Here is a 15,992-nt window from a genome sequence, read left to right on the forward strand (position 1 = left end):
ATACTTACCACTTTATTAGGAACACCTGTACACCAACATATTCATGCGATTATCTAATTAGCTAATCGTGTGGCAGCAGTACAATGCATATAATCATACAGATATGGGTCAGGCGCTTCAGTAAATATTCACATCAACCATTAGAATGGGGGAAAAAAAATTCTCTGTGATTTCGATTGTGGCATAAATAGGTCAGATTCAGATATTGACTAGGGGATTTGAGATTTGTATTTGTAATTTTCTTTTCTCTTACATGCAACAAAGTTGTGTTGTGAAAATGTCACAGTCACATTGATCATCTGTGTTATTGTGTAAAAGGTCTAATGAAGTTGTGTGATTGTGCAGATGACTCTGGCCGTCAGTGGAATCAGTTACCCCTGCCATCATCTGAGTGTGTGTAGAAGATCTTCCCCAGCTCTCACACTGGACCAAACAGACGAGGTAACAAAACAGACAGATAACATCACTTGTCTATAACACACCGTTTCAGTTTTTCCGTACTGTCTTTTTTCCAGAGACTAGGATTTTTTTATTTATTTATTTATTTTGATCCTTTTTCTGTCAATTTGGAATCCTCAATTCCCACTACTTTGTATGTCCTCGTGGTGGCGCGGTTACTCGCCTCAATCCGGGTGGCGGAGGACAAGTCTCAGTTGCCTCCACTTCAGAGACAGTCGATCTGTGCATCTTATCACATGGCTCGCTGTGCATGACACCGCGGAGACTCTGCATGTCGAGGCTCATGCTACTTTCCACGATCCACACACAACTTACCACTGGCCCCATTGAGAACCACTAATTACAACCACAAGGAGGTTACCCCATGTGACTCTACCCTCTGAGGCAATCTGGTTACTTAGGAGACCTGGCTGGAGTCAATCGACGCACCCTGGATTCGAACTCACGACTCCAGGGGTGGTAGTCCGCATCAATCGGTAGTCAGACGCTAAGCTACCCAGACTCCCGAGACTGGGAACATTAAGAAATTCTGTTCCTCTCATAATTCTGACATGTGATTTTTCATTTATGCAGTTTTTAGTTGTTTTTAGTTTTTCAACATATTGAAACCCGGCAATTTTTATGTTTTGTGTGATTGTATTGATTTTAAAAAAAAAAAAATTTTTACCTCTCAGCCAATGAGAGGTATCTTTAAATTAGAGGTTTGTTTGTTGGAATACAAGTGCTGTCCTCGTCTGAATTGCTGATATAATGAGTAGTAGGCAACAGTGATTATTGTCGGGTTACCAGGCATTAACACTGCAGCCAGTCTTTCCCCTGGGTCTCCAGTATGATGGCAACCTTTCAACACATTGCAACTATTACATTCCCTGCACCATTAATATTAGTTTTGGACACAGATATAGATTTAAAAGATTATATGCAAATTATTGTTTAGGGAGTCACCAATATAAAATTCTGGCTGATAACTGAAAAATTATGGCCAGTAAATGATTTGATTGCCAGCATTATAAATTTATGCTGTTTTTTAAAAAAAATAATGTATAACAGTTTATAAATTTTTAAACCTGCCATTTTACCATATAATAGAGCCTGATATTGTCCGTTTCCAGTACTGATAAAATCAGAACAATGCCAATAATTTAATAGTGATAATTATGGCTGATCAGATATATTGTGCAGCCTTAATCATGTCTCAAATCTATTAATAAAGAAAAGTAGGACTGAAACGTTTAGTTGACGTTATCGACGACGTCGACAACAAAAATGTATTCTCAATTGTCATTGTCGAATAGTCGTTTGCTCTCAATTAACATAACATGAGATCACATTAAACTCTGATGATGCAAGAGAGCAGCACAGCAGCTCAGACCTGATTGAGGAGAAAACACCGCTCAAACAGTTTCAGGTGATGTAGATCGCACAGTATGTGTACATTTATACAATAAGTAAATACAGAAGCACTCTAAATGAAGCAGAGCCGGAGCTGCCATTCCGCTTAAGCAAAACTTGCAGATCAGAACGTCTTTAAATGAAACACCCTGGCTTTATATCTTTAATGCATCCTTTGTTAAAGTTAAAATAATAAGGAAGCAGGTCATGTAAATAAGTACAAACTCCAAAACTGGCATTTCTCTGTCGTGTGAAGATACTCGATCTAAGGGGGAGAGATTGAAACTGCACCCGGCTGATGCACACTTTGGTGCGGGTACACTCGTCCCTCACATGCACTTGCTGCAGCTAGATTATAGAGTGATGGCTCGCAACATATTGAATCATAATATATGTGTCACTGTTTCATATCGGAAAGAAAATCGGCAATATGCAGCTATATTTAGAAGAGAGAGGGTTTTTTTGTGTGAGAGTTAAAGATGGATTGAAGTGAACAAAATGGTGAGAGAAGGTAATCTTTGCCCATTTTACACAGCAACAAAAAAAATGTAGATTTGTTTTTGTTTTGGCTTGTTTTCCAATATAAATTTCTAAAACACCTTTTTAAAAGAATGTACATTTCCCAAGAATTTTCTTTTGGAGCTATACTGCAGAAGAAAAATATGTTATCTGAGATTGTTGAATATAATAGTAAAAATTCTAATATTTTTAAATATCTAAAAATCCTTAAAAGCAGCAGCATATAATATATTTAGTCTTCCTTTCAGAGACTATATCTTGAATACAAGTATAGTTGTTCTTTACTGCACTCGTAGAAGTATGAACAAGTGATAAAATGCACTTGTATACAAAATACACTTACATTCAAGATACATACTCCGAAAGCAACATTCTTAACATCTTAAATGTTGCTTTAAAGTAAATATATCATGTTTTAAGAATTTTTTGATATTTTTTATTGGAAAACAAGACAAAAACACTCGATAACAAACAATAGGATTTTTTGCAGTGAATGTTTACTGAATTAAACTTGATAAAGTATTTGTTCCCCTTTTAATTCAGTGAATGTAATTTAGAGGTATTTTTAAAAGATATTAATAAATATATATATTATATAGATATATAATAAAACCTTTGAACTCTGAGCACAACCTGAATAGTCTGTTTAGATCTAATGATTTATCTTTGCAATAATCGCCTGAATATTTGAATAATCCTTCTAATAATCATTAGATTAGTTGATTATCAAAATAATTGTTAGTTGCAGCCCTAAAATAAAGTATATACCAAGGTGGGGGCAAGTAAACTCTAAATCGCTAAACAATTGATTCTGTGTATGTATTGCAGTGTACAGATGTCCACATGGTCAGTGACAGTGAAGGGGATGATTTCGAGGATGCACCTGAATTCGGTGTAGATGAATCTGAGATCTTTGGCATGGGAAGCACGACCTGTCGAAAGTCTCCAATGAGTAAGTTGCAATCTGTCATTGTGCTTTCACACTAGCACTTTTGGAGTTCACCCGGGTGCATTTCATGTTCATTTTTACATCAAAGTTCGCTTTGTGCGGATTAAGTTAACTTTCCGAACTTGGGTGCGGACCCATGAACAGCACCCCAGTCCCCTTGAAAAGGTGGTTTGGGGAACAGTTCATGTGAACTCCAGTACGGTTCGCTGGTGATATGAATGCAATCGCCCTAAATTGCGGAAGTTGATATGGTATGACAAATTTTTCACACCTGCTTGTCTGTCAAATAAATTGCATTCACAGAACAACTCACATTCTTCATATCTCTTGCAATGCATCCACTGGCTCGTGGCAGACAAATGCTAAGATTCACATAATTGCACTTTCAATGCATCCACGGCAGCCAAACTTAAGTATCGTTATATGCATATTAGGTGCTGGTGGTAAATCCAAAGAAATTAATACTTTAATAACACAGTAAAGCTGACATCATCTTGAGTTGTTACTTAGTTACAGCAGTAAACAATTGCCGCTTGTACTCACGTTGATGATTCAATCGGACTGCAGTTCAGACCCAAATAAAATTATGTTAACAGATAACAGTGGGGGCATGGGGACCGGGGGAGGAAAGAAACTCTGTTTCGGACCAAGCAATTTAACCATGTGTGAGAGCACCTTTAGTTTGGGGTTCATCCTGCGTAGAGGATGTTTAACTGGAGATCTGATTTCTTTCCTCAGTGCCAGAAAACAGTGAAAATGAGGGTGATGCCTTAATGCACTTTACTGCTGAATTTTCTAGAAGGTGAGAAGGTGACAAAGTAACACTTACGATCCAATTTCACCAAAGAAAGTCAGACAATACATTCCAGCTCTGCTTGTTTATATTAAGATGCTTTAATGTCTGAAATCAGCTAGACCATTATTTGATTTATTTTACTCTCAATCTGCACACTGAGGTTTGTTTTGTGTGTGCGCATGTGTGTTCTTTAGATATGGTGAGTGCCATCCTGTGTTCTACATTGGTTCCTTGGAAGCGGCGGCTCAAGAAGCCTTTTACGGCAAAGCCAGAGACGTAAGTATATGTAGCATATTCAATTAACTTATCAATAATCTTATCTTTTCTATCATACATTTATTTTTTTTATTTTTTTTGGGAGGTGGAGCTTTGTCATTTTATTGATAGTGACAGTCAGATTTAAAACTGATAGAACAGAAATGATAAAGAGACCCAGTGCTTGCACTTTAAGAGTAGAAACCATTTGCAAAGTGCACCTATGTATCATTTATCAAGGATTAATGTAGTAAATCATTGCAAACAATGAACGATAAGGCAACAATACAATAAATTAAACAAAATTGGAAGCTTGCTTGAGCTTTGGATGAGCTCTTCTCTCTCTCTATTCACTCAGGAACCCTTTAAAGAGTTTTTCGCACAGGTATATAAACATTACTAAATGTTTGATTGGCAGAGCTGGCCCCCTATGATGATAAATCCCCATCAAATTTCCGTTTCCCATTTGAACAGCTGAAGCTTTATTTAGAACAGCTTTTTGCTGGTTTTCCCACTGTGTCCTCATAAGGAGGCTTGTATAAACTGACAGCTTGTGTGGATTATGGTCTTATTAGACTGGGAGGATGCAGCAAGTTCAGGTTGTTTTTGAGCATGAGGAGTGGGCTGGAATGCTTCCTCCTCGCCACAGCAGAGGCACAATATGGGCGCTGCTCACTCCCGAGGAGATGGCTCAGTGTGTCAGTGAAAACAAACTAATGTAAGAGGAAGAGATGACTTGCTACATTCCTCTTGTGCAGGCAGTCAGCGTTTTTCATCAGGGTCACACATTTTTACTCTTATCTTTGCGCACTCATTAGGTGTGTCATTTGCAGTTTACAGATGTTGGGTTATATATATATCTGATATTAAGATATTAAGTATTTATATATATATATATATATATATATATATATATATATATATATATATATATATATATATATATATATATATATATATATATATATATATATATATATATATATATATATATATATATATATATATGTATATATGTATATATGTATGTGAAACCGTTTGAAAAGCCGGAGGGATGCATTAAGGCATGGATCCTTGAAGAGGACTGGTTGTCTAACAAATATTAGAAGGGATGAACATAGAACATTTTTAAAGTGAGGAACATGTCCCTGCCAGGGCCATCAACAGAAGAGAACTACCGAGAATGTTCAGGGCCCTCGCTATATGGCCTTTCACATAGGAAGCGTAAATACCTTCCAAAACAGATACATGGAGCGCAATGGGATGGAACAAAACGCAGGTCTATTGATAGTCTCAATTCATGTTTTTAAAACAAATATATTTTGTAATTACCATTAATTTAAAATGTCAGTAAAAAAAAAGTTACTACTCATCGTACCAAAACCCATCCATTACATTAAAATGTTTTTTTTGGCCCCATGAATTCTCCATTATGGTACTTTAGTAAGAATGATTGCTACTCCACCGTTTCTTCATAATTCTAATATCGCTGTAACGTTGCTCTTTTTGACTTAATGCATCTCTCCTTAACTCTGTAATCTCTCATCTCAACTCTCCTTTTTAACACCTGTCAGTCGCCTGGTCTTCTCGTTAAGAGGAAATTGTTTAGCCTTGACTGTGAGCGTTTCATGTGCATGTGCGGCATGGATTCTTCTGAGGACACTTGTCCCTCTCTCTCATAGGCCTGAGAGTCTAATCACTAAGTAAAACACTACATCTGATGAAGTGTTTCTGATGCTCCCAATCCGTCCTTAATGAAAATGCCGGTGGCCCTGGAGTTCAGATGGAGGATCAGCAGAAGAGTCTTGAGTCAGGCCACCCATCAGCACACAAGCCTCATCACAAATCCCCTTAACATCCATCTAATCACGCTAACCCTCCTCGGCCACCCGCACAAAGACACCCATCAAAATTCATAGCTCTTCTGTGCCCTTCATGGGTTTTTCATGCATGAGTTTCATGGTAGAGCCTCCATGGTGAAACAATTTTTGGCCAGAGAGAAGAGGGATACAGAGAGAGGAGTTTTTAGACAAATGAGTTACTCCATGTTATTAGCGCTGCTATGCTAACAGAGGAAACAAGATGAAATTGACATTTTAATTTGGTGAATGAAGATTTTGTCTTTAAACATCAATCACAATTTATTGAAGCACCATGGAAGTCAATAATGCAGTTTAACTTTAAGCACTCAATATTGGGGTAGTTAACATGGAATAAAGTTGACCGTTTACAATTTTAAACAGAATTTCCTTCATTTTTTTTTATAATTTTTCATGCATATATTTTTTATGCATGCAGTTTTTATGTTCTCATATTAATTGATTTTGACTTAAAAAAAAATTGTCACACAAAAGGCAAAATGTGAGTAAAGATGGTTTAAAAAAAAAATGAAATGGTAGCCTAATTGGCATCAATACTTTTATCATGTTAAATAACTGAAAGCCTTGCTTTCACAGTTGTATTGCACTTATGGGTCAGCTCCTAAAGCATACATTTTCTAAAAATGTTATGATTGTTATTTCAAGATTATTGTTAGTATTTGTGGAAGAGTCTCCTTTACACATAGTATTGCAAGTGCCATCTGTTGAAACGCTTTGCTAGAGGTCAAGAGAGAGAGAGCAGTAATATGAACTCCACATTTCCCATTGTTTGCTTTTCTACGGGTAAAAGAAGATGATAACTTTCTCCATCTCTCCCCCCTCCAGCGCGTGCGCACACACACACACACGCTGCCTGTAATTAAAAACATCCTTTCACAATGCTTTTAAAATAGAGTCATATGGTCTTCAGTGTGACTAGCGTTACTCTCATGGTCAGGCAAGTGCATGCTTACACAGTCCATCAACAATACATGTCTAAAAACTCCCAAAATCAAGATTGTTTTTCAGTCCGTATTTCACATCTAATTTTCACATCCCATGTTTCCTTGAGTTTTATGTCCTCTGGAACACTTTTGGAAAGATGTTGTTTAAATTTTGGGTTGACTGAACAACATTATAACTTATAGAACAGACTGTTTTTATTTGCATAAAATTAAATGTCTACCCTGACTAAGGTCTATGTTGATCCTTGATTCTGTGCAATCTTTAGGAACCATCATTGTTTATTAGGAGGCATGCCATGCAAATGCTTTCTTAAAGGGGTTATAATATTTGTGAAGGCCAATGTAAATTACGGTTGTCCACGTGCCACTATGTCTTGCGCAGATTTTATCAGTCGTTCAAACTGCTGTCCGCATGCAGTCAGATATTTCTAGACACATGGAAAGCTCACATCTTTGTGTGTCATCTGTGCTTGTACCTTCCATTGACTGTCCTATAAAGGATCACAAACAGTTAAAGTGGTCAAAAGAGTGTACTTTATGGAATGCTAAGCTTTCGAATACCTGTCTGAGCACTTGAAGGCCCGTTCACACCAGTTTTAAATGACAATGTAAATGACACGAAAGTAAAAAGTATTCAGAAACAAAAACTATTCACATGAAGTTTAATGCTGAATTTTTAGCTTCTTTTGGAAAAACACAAGTTTGGGTATCTGAAAGAATTGAAAATATACCTAATCTCTAAATAAAAAATGTCAGATTCAGTCTGAAGGAGTTCACAGAGATTTCATTTTAAAATCTTGTAGAAAATTCATGCTTGTTGCATATAGGCCTTAACTTTGTGAATTATCAAAAATGTACTTAGGAATCGGGCTTAATGTGAGGCTTTTTCCCTTTACTTTTTTCTGTGGTCCACTTAACTGCTGCAATGCAGATCCGCAGTCAGCCTTTGAATTCCAAACTTTCATATAACTGTGTGAAAGCCAGCACAGTCCCACTCACAGGACAGATCAACTTTCTTTCCTTCTACCCTCCTCCCTCTCTGTCATCTCATCTTGACATCTCTCCTCCCTTCCCAATCTTATCCTTCTCTTGCCATTTCAGGTGGGGACAACTGGAGGTGACGGAAAGAGCTTTTGGGTCAGTTTCTTTGCCTAGAACAGACCCAGTAATTTGGACTGAGCACTGATTTTTGCAGACTAGGAAAAGCCCCACAAAAAGAGGGAAAGAAAGAAAGGGAAAACAATAGGATAAAAGTAGAGAGGAGGGACTGTGGGTAATGGAGGGGCGTCAAACAAGGGAGCTGGCCAAAGACTGTTATTAGAGAGAGTTGCTTCTCCCACCTCCTCATTGAAATCTTAGAGGCCTCAAAAGGTCAAAACGTCTTCGCAGCTCAGCACAAATACATTCTTGAACAGTCTGTGTGCACTGCGGAACATCCGAGAGAGAAGTGAAAAAAGTGCATGTCTCGTTTTCAACAACCCCCCAATTTTTGATGGGTAAAATCTCTCCCTCACCCCAGGCCCCATTTGCTTGTCTACCCAGCATGAGTGTTTAATCTTTTCAGGGCCTTGAATTGGGCTTTTAAAAGAGGCCTGATCTCGCTCCCGCCAGAGGCCGTGAGGCTCATTCGAGCTTTAATCACTGTGCAAACACAGCAGCACTCCATCAGTCCTCCCTCCATACACACCTCCGTAGAGCCCAACTTTCTCTTCTTAGTCTACACCCTCTCTCGCTTTTCTGCCCGTTTTGCTTTCTGTTTTTCCAACGGCGGTCTATTGAGAAATCCCTCCTGCTGTACTTGACAAACCATGGGGTGTCAGAGCAGTAAGAAAACGTCTAGAGTTGTTTTGTAATTTGGCGGGTTTTACTCCCCTGCCTTGTCTGGCAAAACCTTTCATGTTTGTGCCGTGTCCATGTTGTTTTAATTAGTTGCTGTGTTATGTGAGTGACCATCGTTCGTCTGGCAACATAAATATCTATGGATTTGGGTGTGTATCGACATCACCGATGCCTCTTCGTGTGCTTACCTGCGACGACAGAGGAAGGGAATTGGCATTTGATGCAAAACAAATAAAGTGATTTATTTGTTTTTTGTTTTTACGTTAACAGCACCAGAGAAAGTTTGATTTAGATAGCGTCAGTTTGATTTGGTTTGGGTGTTTGCTTTGCTCATGGTTTCCATGGGGCATTCTCTGTCTTTCTCTGCTCATAGACCCTGGTGAAGAATGTTGGCCTTAAATCTCTTGGAAAGCCTGATGGTGAATCATGAAATAACGGTGGATCAGTGAGCTGGGATTAGATTGCTGCTGTCTTCATAAATGGTGAAATGGCCATTGAAACTTCAGTTTTCATCATTTTGATCTACCTGTCGCTTCCTTTTACAGGATGTGTAATGGTATGATCATCGGTTGTCATTGTGGCATCGATTTCTGAATAGTACTTCAAATGCTTTCTAAAGGTTGGAATTTTTTCACTTGTCTATTAAAGGCATTTGTACACTACTAGTCAGAAGTTGATGCAATTTGTTTCAAGGTTGTAATAGTTAAAACATTTGTATTGAGTTTTTATTTCTATTTCATTGCTCCAATTTATTTTAGTTTTGTTTGTTAGTTCTTTGTTAGTTTTAATTTTTAAATATTTTATAGATTGTTTTAGTTTTTCATTACATTTAGTTTTTATTCAATTTTTTGTATTAAGTGATAATACATCGTAATTGTATTATCAGTTACGTTGTAATTATTGGAATTAAGATGAAGTGTTGTGTTGACATTCAGCTGTTGGTTGATAGTCAGTTGCCAGTGTGTTATTAAGAGATGTATAAAATGTGAGTCCAGTCTGAGGCTAATAAAGTGCAGTGCTGATAAAATGTATGTATTGTGAGTGATCAAAAGTTCAAAAGTCTGATTGCTTGGGGGAAGAAGCTGCAATGAAGTCGGCTGGTGCAGGTCCTGATGCTGCGATACCGCCTTATGGTAGCAGTGAGACCAGCCCATGGCTCAGGTGGCTGGAGTCTCTGATAATCCTCTGAGATTTTTTCACACACCCCCTGGTATAGATGTCCTGGAGGGAGGGAAGCTCACCTCTGATGATGTGTCTGGCAGATTTCTGCACCAGATTTGCCAGTTCATGCTGTTAGATATTATCCCACTCTTCCACCAAGGAACTTGCGAGTTCCAGGACATTTCTGGGGGGACTGGCCCTATCGCTCACCCTCCGATCCAATAGGTCTCAGACGTGCTCAGTGGGATTGAGATTTTGGCTCTTCGCTGGCCATAGCAGAACACTGACATTCAGGTCTTGCAGGAAATCATGCACAGAAGGAGCAATATGGCTGTTGGCATTGTCATGCTTGAGGGTCAAGTCAGGATGAGCCTGCAGGAAGGGTACCACATAAGGGAGGAGGATGTCTTCCCTGTAACACACAGCATTGAGATTGCATGCAATGACAACAAGCTCAGTCCGATGATTCTGTGACACACGCCCCAGACCATGACTGACCCTCCACCTCCAAATCGATCCCACTCCAGAGTACAGGCCTCTGTGTAATGCTCATTCCTTCGACGATAAACGTGAGTCCGACCATCACCCCTGGTGAGACAAAACCGTGACTCGTCAGTGAACTTGCACTTTTTCTAGTCCTGTCTTGTCCAGCGACGGTTTTATTTATTTATTTTAATTTTTTTTGGTCATAGGCGACGTTGTTGCCGGTGATGTATGGTAAGGACCTGCCTTACAACAGGCCTACATGCCCTCCGTCCAGCCTCTGTCAGCCTATAGCAGACAGTCTGAGCACTGATGGAGGGTTTTGTTGTTACCACACTGTACTTGTCCCTGTACCTGGTCTGCCACTGCGAGGATGATCAGCTGTCCTTCCTGTCTCCCTGTAGCGGTGTCTTTGGCATCTCAGTACGGACATTGCAATTTATTGCCCTGGCCACATCTGCAGTCCTCAAGACTCCATGCAGCATGCCAAGGCACATTCACGCAGATGAGCAGGGACCCTGGGCATATTTCTTTTGGTGTTTTTCAGAGTCAGAAGAAAGGTCTCTTTAGTGTCCTAAGTTTTTATAACTGTGACCTTAATTGCCTACCGTCTGTAAACTGCTAGTTTCTTAACGAACGTTCCACAGGTGCATGTTCATTAATTGTTTATGGTTCATTGAACAAGCATGAAAAACATTGTTTAAACCCTTTACAATAAAGATCTGTAAAGTTATTTGGATTTGTAGTAAAATACAGTGTCCTGAAAAAGAGACACATCTTTTATATTGTGAGTTTAGAGTTTATATTGTATTAAAAAATGTAGAACATCTTTGTATGTGTACTATTATATATTTTTTTTTATATGATTTTAACCACATTTGAGATATTTGTATAATGTACAAATTCCATATAGCCTATTCTATCCATATGATGTCATATTGCATGTGTAATACTGATATGACTTTTCAGTGCTTGAAATTTCTTGTCAGCTACACATTTTCACATTTTAAAAGTTAATACAATTCTACATTTCCACATTTAAGTGCTTGTACTATTTAACAAAAAATTCAGTTTTATGAATATGACCTGCAATCTCTTATTTAACACTGTGGTCATGGGAAAGTGAACATTTACAGTGAAAGCAAAACATTTAAATTCCATTTTTACGTGTTGCTTCTTTCAGCTTGTTGAACATGCATTTTCATTTGGGCATTTCTAATTTGCATTGGATGATGAGAGAGCAAGAGATAATAACATTTTTCCAATATAATTGATTTATTTTTATTTTTTTACATTTAGTTTTCATTTTGGTTTACCTTGATTTTGTTTTTTATGATCTTATCTAAAAGCATATGCTTAAATGCTTAAATTTAGTTTTGTAGATGAAAAAAACTGGATAACTGCCAATATAAAGTATGCATAAATGGAAACTCCTTCAATACTGTATAAAAAGCATCCCAGGTAGCACCTCATGAAGCTTAGGTTGAGAGAACAGTGTGCAATCTTGGCAAATTACTTTGAAGAAGCTAAAATGTAAGATTTCCATTCTTCCATTTTATTTTTTTTTTTAATTCTAATAGTCCAAGAATGAGTAGGTGTTTCCAGAGTTTTGACTAGATGTGTATGTGTGTGTTTCTGTCCTTTAGAGAAAACTGCTGGCCATCTACCTCCATAATGACGAGAGTGTCCTCAGTAATGTGTTCTGCTCCCAGATGATGTGTGCAGACTCCATAGTGTCATATCTAAGCCAAAACTTCATCACATGGGCCTGGGACGTTACCAAAGAAGCTAATAAAGCCAGGTAACACCGTTTATAATTTCTCTCCTCCATGTGTTTTATCGTAACCTCTCTTAATTTTAAAAGGTAGGGAGGGATGCACAATATATCGGTTACCATCATATTGGTTATCGGCCAATATTAGTGAGTTTTTTCCCAAAATGTATCGGTCGATATTGGGTATTTCGTTGTGGACTTTTTAGATTACGCTTGTCGTCATCTAGCACTAACTAAAGGAACACCGATCATTTAAGATGTTGGTTAACACTCTAAGTTAGGGATGGGACGATATGGTTTCTCACAATTCAGTTCGATATATGAAATGAGGCTCAGATGGCATGGCCCCCACAGACTGATGAAGTCTTGATGAAATGTTTAAATCTTTTGGTAGAAAAGATCTCTCAGACCCCTGTGTCTCTGGGCCCCCAATGTCCTCAACTGGACCCCCCCCCCCCCCTTTTTTTTACAAAGTACTATTGCTGTCAAAAAGGTTAAAAAAAAATACAATTATAATTTCCTAGCCATATAACTACTGACACCATGTTAGCTACTAACTATCCGGACCTTTGCTGGGAAGGAATGTAGAGACCGGACCTCTTGGAACTTTAATTGAGTACCCCTGTACCCCCTGAAATACTCAAACCAGCCCGTCTGGCACCAACAATCATCCATGCGATTATCTAATCATTCAATCGTGTGGCAGCAGTGCATAAAATCATGCAGATATGTTCACATCAACCATCAGAATGGGGAAAAAATGTGATCTCAAGTTATTTAGACTGTGGCATGATTGCTGGTGCCAGATGGGCTTGTTTGAGAATTTCTGTAACTGTTGATCTCCTGGGATTTTCACGCTCAACAGTCTCTAGAATTTACTCCGAATGGTGCCAAAAACAAAAAACATCCAGTGAGGTATAGTTATGTGGATGGAGATGCCTCATTTGTGAGAGAGGTCAACAGAGAATAGCCAGTCTGGTTCGAACTGGCAAAGTCTATAGCCATAATGACCATCGTTATGTTTGGAGGAAAAAGCGTGAGGCTGGCAAGCAGAAGAGCACTGTCTCAACCGTGAAGCATGGGGGGGTGGCAGCATCATGTTGTGGGGGTGCTTTGTTACAGGAGTGACTGGTGCACTTCACAAAATAGATGGCATCATGAGGAAGAAAAATGGTGTGGATACATTGAAGCAACATCTCAAGATATCAGCCAGGAAGTTAAAGCTCTGTCACAAATTGGTCTTCCAAATGGACAATGACCCGAACTATACTTCCAAATTTGTGGCAAAATGACTTAAGGACAACAAAGTGAAGGTATTGGACATCACATAGCCATGACCTCAGTCCAATAGAAAATTTGTGGGCAGAACTGAAAAAGAATGTGAGATCAAGGAGGCCTACAAACCTGCCTCAGTTACTCCAGTTCTGTCTGGAGTAATGGGCCAAAATTCCAGCAACTGTTAAATGTCAGAAATTGTGAAAAACTGAGTTTAAATGTATTTAGCATAGGTGTATGTAAACTTCTGACTTCAACTGTATATAATAGGTATATGAGCTGTCACTGTGTGAAAATAAGTAACATACAATTTAAAAGTATTTACATTCATTTATATAAAAACTAAACTAAATGGTACTGTCGCTTTAAGAGTTCAACGAGGATCAGTTAACATAAGGAGAGTGGAGTCATCCTTGCAATGTGTGATTTTAAAATGAATGTTTACTTTTACTTTTTGATCAACTGCTGACAGAAAAAACAGAAAGGATATTAAAAGACACATTATTTAAAGATAGTGGAGTGATTTAATGGAGTGATTAGATCATATTTTTAATCGACAAGCATTACACAGAATAAAAGTTCTGTTTTAATCTCATGTACTTTTCAACAAAGCAAGGTGATTTTCCAAGTATTCCAATACTTGCATGTACTTACAGCACACACAAAAAAGCTAAATTCAAGCAGTTATATAATACACCTCAAGGACTTTTTGCAAACCCTGTAAACAGCATGGAAAAAAGTGACAGAGATTTTTATGTTTGATGGGTCATTTAATTTATGATCACATGGACATTCAAAATATCGAATCGTTTTGCCTCATTGTGGTTCTTCATTTATTTTGATTTGCAATATTTCAAAATTGTATAAACTGTCCCATCCCTACTCTCTGCCTTAATGAGTGTAAGTTGAGTGTAAAAGATTACAAATATTAAATGACTCCTATTTATGTCAAGTGAATTTTTTTTTATATAAATTAGCCACTTTTATCCAATTGAAGGGTTTAAAATGCAAAAATAAAACTATTCATTATATGTATCAGCCACAGCGAGGTGTTGGTTATCAGCATCAGCCTTTGAAATTCCATATTGATGCACCCTTAGTAATCAGACCATCTAGAGCGGTGGAAATCGGAAGCATTTTCATACTCAAAATGGATGATCTCTTAATAAGAGGCATTCCACCCTTCCCCCCTCTAATCTGCCGACTCTCTCCTCAAAGAGGGCTTAACAAAAGATGTTGTGTTTGCTCACTGAGGCCCTGGTAGGGCAATCTGCACTAATCTGCCTCACCGAAGGGTCAGTTAGACAGACAGCCATCATAGAGTGCGCTCCTCAAAATGTCTTCATTTCTGAATGGCGGTTCTGGTGGAAGAAGTGGTAGTAATTTGCATTCATGCTTTGTTGCCATCAAGAGGCAAAAGAATCTCTTGTAACATCAAATCTAAGTTGAGATCTGACATGTTTACTAGGACATATATAGATCCTAGCTGAAATTCCCTTGGCTACTAACAGGTAAGACAGGATTCCAGAGTAAGGGTGATTCTGTTAAACGGCCCCTGGTCTATAACACCAACTCACCAAAAACACTTATTGTCCATTAACTCTTGCTGTAATAGTTAAAAGATCCAACCCAGAGTGTTGATTTAGCTGGATGAACAGTGTTTCAGGTGTTTAGGGCTTCTGATTGAAAAAAGGACTGAGTGTGAAATAAGGATGGAAGGCAAGAAAAGAAAGAGGGAGAACCTGGTCAGGCAGCAGATGGATTCTTGATTGGTCCCAGCAGGCTTTGCTTCTGAGCAGGCCTCTACTTTTCTTCCAGTACGCTTCACCCTAAAGACCTCCCTCCTGAGCAGACATGGAGAGAAAGACCAGCCAGTGACCTGCTTCTGCAGGGGCTCCTTCGGTCCAGCTCTGTCTCTATACCCCTCTATTTCTGCTTTTTGCCCCAGCTGAGCCTTTCTACTACAGATTAAAGGCGGCCAACATCTGGGGCTATTCATAATCACACACACACACACACACACACACACACACCTTATTCCCTGACATGCTCATACACACATACACTTCTCATTCTCACGCTCCTGAGCCAGGCCTGTCTGGATGGTGACTGGTAGTGGTTTTTTTTTTAATAAAGCCTGTGATTTGCTAATCGCTGACACCAATCTCAACATAATTGTGCATTAATCCAGAGGCTAAAGTTAATTAGGATTAATGTAATTAGCACCCACAGTTGCTACAGATGCTTTTTGTTGTTGGTCTAAATA

At 38.5% G+C, this 15,992-nt stretch overlaps 1 protein-coding gene across 2 annotated transcripts in view; it reads left to right on the top strand.

Moving 5' to 3' along the window:
• Positions 1-15,992, top strand: part of LOC127631045 (FAS-associated factor 1-like) — a 104,175-nt gene that overhangs the window by 49,961 nt on the left and 38,222 nt on the right. For both annotated transcript variants that reach the window (XM_052108998.1, XM_052108999.1), the window contains exons 9-13: positions 346-441; positions 3,199-3,322; positions 4,058-4,121; positions 4,310-4,391; positions 12,324-12,478. In XM_052108998.1, the coding sequence (XP_051964958.1) occupies positions 346-441; positions 3,199-3,322; positions 4,058-4,121; positions 4,310-4,391; positions 12,324-12,478 (521 nt within the window). The remainder of the gene's footprint in view (positions 1-345; positions 442-3,198; positions 3,323-4,057; positions 4,122-4,309; positions 4,392-12,323; positions 12,479-15,992) is intronic.

The sequence above is a fragment of the Xyrauchen texanus genome, chromosome 37 (assembly GCF_025860055.1).
Source record: "Xyrauchen texanus isolate HMW12.3.18 chromosome 37, RBS_HiC_50CHRs, whole genome shotgun sequence".
Lineage (NCBI taxonomy): Eukaryota > Metazoa > Chordata > Actinopteri > Cypriniformes > Catostomidae > Xyrauchen > Xyrauchen texanus.